At 35.1% G+C, this 7788-nt stretch overlaps 1 protein-coding gene across 1 annotated transcript; it reads left to right on the plus strand.

Annotated features, from left to right (window-relative positions):
- The first annotated feature begins 1648 nt into the window (after positions 1-1648).
- LOC132314679 (putative receptor protein kinase ZmPK1) lies at positions 1649-5249 on the plus strand. Its single transcript, XM_059813511.1, has 5 exons — positions 1649-2474; positions 3922-3981; positions 4724-4811; positions 4911-5055; positions 5181-5249. The coding sequence occupies exons 1-5, from the start codon at positions 1649-1651 to the stop codon at positions 5247-5249; spliced, it is 1188 nt and encodes a 395-aa protein (XP_059669494.1).
- The last annotated feature ends 2539 nt before the right edge of the window (positions 5250-7788 follow it).

Consider the following 7788-nt stretch of genomic DNA (forward strand, 5'->3'; position numbering starts at 1 on the left):
GAATAATACCTTCCGAAAAGGGGGGGAAAAAAAACCTTAAAGAATAATAACAATAATGATAATGGGACTAAGTGGGATCCTGTCTTTGTTATGGAAAGGGCTATTTTCTATTTTAATTAATTTGTAGGGGTTGCACAAGCTGCCCAGGTTGATAATTGCAACTCTTCAAATGTCGTTGCTCTAAATTAAATTCAAAATCAAATTCACAATCTCAAAATAAAAATCAAAACCAAACTCCTGCTAAGGATGACAACTCCATGATTTTGTTAAGCAACAAAAGGAACAAGATGAACAGAAAGAATTCAAGAATGAAAAGGTACCTTCGTCCTGGTAGAACTGAACTGAACAACCAGAGAGAAAATGGCTATTCAGTGCCAAATAGTTGGTGATGAATCGGGTAGAAACTAAAAGAAGGCAAGAAAAATTGGGTGTGAACTTTAAACACCTTCTAGTAAAAAAAATTCTTCTCTTTTCACAGAAATTAAAAAATAAAAAATAAAAAATAGTTAGTTACCAAATCAGCAAAAATCCTGCTAAGGATGACACATTTTTCATGATTTTGTTAAGCAACAAAAGGAACAAGATGAACAGAAAGCATTCAAGAATGAAAAGGTACCTTCGTCCTGGTAGAACTGAACAACTGGTCGCTGGCCGTTGTTCCCCTCTGGTCGCTGCTCACTGATCGCCGATCGCCGGTCGCTGTTCGCTGTTCGCTGTACATCGTCTTCTTCGTCACACGAAAGGCACGAAAATGGTTAGGGGTTTGTTGATCACTGTTTACAGAGAAGGGGGGAGAGAGAGGGCGGCACGAATGGAATGTGAAAAAGGCATTAGGGCTTGAAATTAGATAAGTGTAGAAAAGGGCATTTTAGGCAACACATAAAATAGGAAGAAGGGTATTTTAGGCAACAGAAATATGAAACAGTATTTTTTCACGTGCCACCTCAGCTTTTGGGTCAAACGCATTTTAGAAAAATTATGGGACTTTGACTCAGCCTATTAGTAAATATGGTGCCCTAACCCCATTTATATGTAATAATCCCTTTAAAATTCTTTAATGTTTCTTCACGTGGGAATGTAGGACCTCCAAAACGTAATGTTGATGATGGAAGTCTTTAATGGTTTATCTTAGTTGGTTTCGCACAATTTAAACGTAATGTTGATGATGGAAGTCTTTAATGGTTTATCTTAGTTGGTTTCGCACAATTTATTTTAAATGACCTCCATAAAAAGATTAAAGTTCACAAATAAGACTAATTTATTATCAGAATTTCTACTCATTATATAATTTCTTGAACATGGACATCATAGTGGATTTAAACTATTGGAGTATTCAAGTCTGAGAATAATTATTTTAATAAAAAAGCATTGTAATGGATATTTTTTTTGCAAATATATACTCTGTTCAAAGAAACAACAAAGCTAATCGGACAAAAGAAAGCCTGCTATGTTGACCATATGGAACCTATGGGGCAGTTTCATCCAATTTTTATTTTTTATTTTTATTTTTATTTTTATTTTTTTATTTTTTTATTTTTCTTGTCAGCAAAATGTTTTCGTTCTTCTTTTACATAATCCATTAGACAATAATGCTCAAATAACATATTCTTCTCAACAACCAACTTCTGAAGCAAACTCTTGAATCATAATGAGAAGCCAAAATCTTTCATCTCCTTATCTTATCATTCTTTTCTTGATTCTCATCTCTTCTGCAACTTCAAAGGTTCAGAATTATTTGAGGAGAGGCTCTTCTCTCTCAGTTGAGGATGCCTCAGACCTTATCACCTCCCCAGACAATTCATTCAGTTGTGGTTTCTACAGAGTGGGAAGTAGCAATGCTTACTGGTTTGCAATTTGGTTCACAAATGCCAGAGACAGAACAGTTGTTTGGATGGCGAATCGAGACAAGCCTGTCAACAGCCAGGGTTCTCAGATATCTCTAGGGCAAAATGGAGCCATGGTCTTGACCGATATTGATGGCTCAATTGTATGGGAGACTAATACCACCTCCACTGATGTTGCTAGAGCAGAGCTTCATAATACAGGTAACCTTGTTTTAAAGGATCCACATGGTAAAATTCTCTGGCAAAACTTTGATTTTCCAACTGATACTCTTTTGCCTTCTCAGAGCTTTACAAAGAGCAAGAAGTTGATATCTGCAATGAAAAATGGAAGTTTTGCTTCTGGTTACTTTAGTTTACTTTATGATAATGATAATGTATTGAGGTTGATCCATGATGGGCCTGAGATATCATGCCAATATTGGCCTAATCCTGATTATGATGTGTACCGAAATGGAAGAACAAACTATAACAGTAGCAGAATTGGTCTGTTAGATGATATGGGTGGGTTTCAATCCAGTGATAGGCTTCATTTCAATGCTTCTGTCTTGGGTTTTGGTATCAAAAGATGGCTAACAATTGATATTGATGGGAATCTTGGGTTTATTTCTTTTTATACGGAGGAAACCTCAAGTGGGTTTTATTAAAGTCCAAAGTCCAGTTCTTTAGGGTAAAGAATCCTAAGAAAGTCAGAAATAAAAAGAGAGGCGAGATCAGTCGTAGCTTTCCCAAAAAAGAGAGGAAAAAGAGAGCAAAAACACAATTTTTTCTCATACTGCCGAGATTTCATACTATTCATTGCAATAATTTATTACCTTATTTAATAAAATAATCTATCAAATGTTGTCCAAGTGGTAAAAGGACATGCCATAAGTGTCCTGATCCTAAGTTTGAATTCTCTTCCTCCTACTAATTCTCTTTGTCAAGTCAAAAAATAATAATAATAATAATCAATCAATATTATTATTAAAAGTACAAGGGGGTCATGGTTTTTGAACTCATTTATAATCAGAATTGTTAAAAACAACTAAACACAAATTACCAATTAAAATAAAATAGGTAATTGTTTAATAATATAATTTACCAAATAATAAAACAAGTTGCCAATTAAAATAAAATAGGCATTTTTTTAATTAATCTTTTAGTGAAAGAGCAATTTATATATGTTCTTGAAGTTAATATTTCATTTTTAATAATATAAATTTAGCTTTTTATCTAAATATAAATTTAATGATAATATACAAATAAATTGCTTATATTTCTAGGAGTACTCCTCCATCTCCTTATATTTCTAAAATTCAGAAAGAAAAATAAAAAAAATAAAAAAAAACACCCTTTGTAAACGGTATTTCAAAACGTATAAAAATATCTCGGGCTTCTTTACTATTAATTTATTAATTTCCAAATTGACATGTTACGTATATATATAAATGTTTTGTTTTATGAAAATTAAACTTTTGTTAGATTTTACCATAGAAAAATGCAACATTCTTTTGCATGTTGCAATGCAAATTTAACAGTCGTTGGGCATGACTGGACCTGAGAGTGATTCTTCATGTCTTAAAAGTCCATTACACAGATTAATCGAATGAAGATAGAGAGCTAACTTATACATTCAGCCACCACGAGTGTTGATTTGAACCTCAATCTGCATGCATGGGGTGGTGTTAGGTGAGTAATGCGAGACGTGTTTTTTTTTAGGTGAGTCGATCATGTTGGAGGGGTTGCCAAGTTCTCATTTACCTCCCAGCCAAGGCATCATATATATATATATATATATACATGACTTTGAAAGGATCCTTTCCAAGTTTGAGTTCCACCCGATGGTGTACTACTTTAAATTGTTGGGAGACGATGAATATTGAAATTCTGTTTTATTGGTTGTTTGCACTCGAACCACCAATAAACAGAATTTTAATATTCATGGTGTTTGATCATCTGTCTATCTTCCGCCAGAATGTGAACGTTGTGTGTTTGATCCTGCAAAGGTATAATACTATTTTCCCTATTTTCTTCTTCACAATTAAATTGGGTTAATTAGTTTGTAACAATGAAGTTTGCTCTTCTTTCACATTGCAAGGCAAAACAGGACAAGGAGACCAACATGATGAACAGATCGAAGAAGAAGACCAAGAAGCAGGTGCGCAATAACAGTAGTTGTAGAAAGAAATATCAAAAAAATATATGACACACCTTTTGACTTCCCAAGTACACAGTCCACATCTTTCCCCACCAACATGTGGCTTTGAAGATAAAACCACCCCTATATGTGTGTGTGTGTGTATATATAAATGGCTTCCTGATTCAAGGACCTCAAATTTGCCATATGAATGAAAAACTTACAGGACTACTCAAAAATAGAGAAGAAGAGTATGGAAAAAAGAAGGGTTTTTGAAGGTTGTTGCTTTGTGGGAGTTGCAATTGGTTTAGTGCTCATATATATATATGGGTAATCTTTGCTTAGATTTGAAAAAGTCACGTGTACACAGCTTAATGTATAGAGATGTTCAAATCACCATGAAGTAATTGTATGCCCACTCTCTAATTAGTAATATTCATAAGGTGATGATATTATTGACCTTTCCTCAACAAACACGTGACTGTGACTTATCATCCCAATCATCACACATGATCGTAGAGGAATGCTGATGATAGTTCTTTATTGAAGGAGGATTATGTAACACATAAGCCAAGAGTGCTGATATCAGTATTCAAGTGGGGGCCCAAGCGACACGAAGGATTCTCTAGAATCAGAAAGTAAGAGAGGGAAGGTGGTGTATGATGATACTTCTGTAAGTTCGAGCTCTGTAGTGTGGGGTGATTAAGATTTCTTAACTTTGCCTTTAAGACTAATTAACTCTCCTTATTTATAATGCTTTTAGTTGGGCAATGCCCATTGGTCACAGGGGTGAGCCTCCTTTTGCCCGCAGGGTCAAAGGTCCTTCACCCTGACTGGGGAGACACTGTCAGGTGGGCCCAGACGCTTTGCCCACCGGTCCAGAGGGGAATGACGTCTCTTAATTAATGCAGGTCATATCAATGGTCTTTCACAATTAATGCATTCCTCAGTCCCACCCAGAGCTCGAACTTTGATATCACAACCCTCTCCCCCTCGTGCTGGTCCTTGGGGGAGGACGATTCTTTGGATCCTAGCCACCTGTCCACATTTCATCAGACTCCCAGGCTCAAAGATGGGGAACAGGGTCTCTTCAAGGTACCGCATTCTCGGCCCCGCGAGACCCGGTTCTAGTCTTGGTCCTCGAGGCCCCTCCAAGTTCAGAGTGGAGGTTCGAGGCACGAGAACTCTGACCTCTCGATACCTTTCCCCCTTGGATCCAGAGTAGGGGGAGGCCCGAGGATAGGAAGGGTAAGAGAGATCTGAGGTCCCTCCTGAGGGAGGGGACCTAAAGAAGCGGTAGAGGGGAAAGAGGGACCCATCCAACTGGAGAGGGGTACCTCCACAGGAGAGTGAAGGGTAGCGACCCCTTCCTCGAATAGTAAATCTAGCTGCAAGCCAAGTAGCTCAAGATCGCTTGGTCCTTATTTAGACGAGTGCTGGCCAGGTGTGTCTATTTTCAAAGAAAGGTGCCGCGTAAGCCGATGTCATGGCACATTTGTTGATATGCCAGACGAGTGCTGGCCAAGTATGTCTATTTTCAAAGAAAGGTGCCACGGATATAAGCAGATGTCATGGCACATTTGTCAACAAGGAACAGCATGATCATGGTTAACAAAACAAACTTGAAGAAGAAAACAAACAGAACTAACATTTGGCACAATGATTCTAAAAGTTTAAAATAGTAGTAGAAGAAAAAGAACGAAGAGCAACACAACTTAAATTACTAAGAACCTTCTCTCCATGGTTCATCCAGGCAGCTTGCAGTAGAGTTGGCTGCACAACAATCCATAATTACTACTACATGATTTGTTACTGTAATACCCCCTAATTTTGGAACACGGATTGATCAAGTCCGCGCACAAAATCAAGGGATATCAAAACAATTTAAGTATTTAACAAGCACAGAATACAAAGATGAATAATAAAGAATAAATAAACCGCTGAAGAAAACTAATAAATAAATATTACTTAATGATTCTCCAACAATTACAATTCGGAAATCCCATAACTCAAGGACCCCTTAAAACATTATCCAATAATCCAATACTATTTAAAAGTACACAAGATGAATAGACGAATGACAGTCTCCCAGTTGCGGATCCTCAACCTCGAGACTGGAACCTCTAATAACCTGAAAAATAAATCGTGGGTTAAACCCTACGAGCAAGTTCACTCTACCAGGCCTCTGAAAACCAATAAGTAGATCATCTCTGATTAAAACCAAACCTAATAAAGTTTTAACTTTAATAAAGTACGATATACATGTCTATATATAATTATATATACTATACTAATCACATCCATTAATAGGTTTATTAAATTTCCATACCTATTAAATAATTATTAAAATAATATTCATACCTAGACCAATCTACCATTTCATTTTATAAAAACTCCTTTGACCTTAATCCCATCCTAGTCAGTTGTCTAATCATTTAAACAACAAATTATAATAAAAGAAATACTCTATTTAATCCCAACCCGATAATGATTTAAATTGTTTAAATCACATATCCAAAATCCAAGTTTTGACAAATCATCCACGTCTTCCCCAATATTATTTTATTAATGTAAAATAATACACTAACCAGTAAGTACTAAACTATTCTCATTTAAGAATATCTAACCCTAATCCAATCCATACATACAACAACCATAGATGATATTTTAATCATCTAACACATAACAACGTAATTATGCTTTGGCAAATCAACCATGCCATTGTAAATATTTTTATTTATATATTGGCAATTCAACCATGCCTCCATAAGTATATTTATTTATACATTGGCAATTCAACCATGCCTCCGTGTATGTATATTTATACATTGGCAATTCAACCATGCCTCCACAGGTATATTTATTCATACATTTAATTAGCAATTCATCCATGCTTTCCATATATGTATTCTATTCATACAAATATTTAGGTAATATATTTAATCATTTGACAATTCATCCATGCCCACACTTTAACCATGAATTAACTTTAAAATTAACAATACGCTAAATCATACATAGCCATCACATGCATATTATACGCATATCATTAATTTAACAACCAGCCTATTAAGATATGCCAAATAAGAATGATAATATTAATCATCTTAAATGATTTATATATGTACATACCTACACATATGTTATTTAATGTATATATGTGTTTAACACCTTCTTTAATAATCCTTGATTATTTAAAATCAATATACATACATACATACATATATATATATATATATTCATCCTTCCATACAACTCATAGACAAATTAAACTATATATACCCATATATAAATAATTATATATATATATATATATATATATATATGCACACTTCCTTCCATAACAAATTATTAATTTATTATATTTACACAAATTAGTGCAACTAAATATGTCAGAAATAGTTTCCTTTAAATACTCCATATTGGTTTAAATAGTTTTCCGACACTTTCTCACTAAAACATAAATATCTCCTAGTAGGATGGGAATCTGATAATGAAATTGGTACCATTGGAAAGAAGACGAAAAATCCTTGAATTTGAGCTCAAGAATGACCCAATTTTGATTTAAAATGACTAAGTTATGACCGTTTTAATTTCTAGTGTCGAATTAGGCCAACATAGTTTCCCACGCGCGCCCACGTGCTTACTATGCACTTGCACGCGCTGGATTCAAGCCTCCTTGTGTGCTGGTATTGGCTAAGCTCTTTCAGCTACCGTGAGCTCACTACACTGAATCCATCACTTCCTTTATGCCGCATCCAATGGTCATAAATGAGTGCGCAAATGAACACGCTCACACTAGATTATTTTCTATTAACTATAATAGAT

Source organism: Cornus florida, unplaced genomic scaffold (genome assembly GCF_030987335.1).
Source record: "Cornus florida cultivar Cherokee Brave unplaced genomic scaffold, ASM3098733v1 CherokeeBrave_3.0.0_Hap2_Chr06, whole genome shotgun sequence".
Classification (NCBI taxonomy): domain Eukaryota; kingdom Viridiplantae; phylum Streptophyta; class Magnoliopsida; order Cornales; family Cornaceae; genus Cornus; species Cornus florida.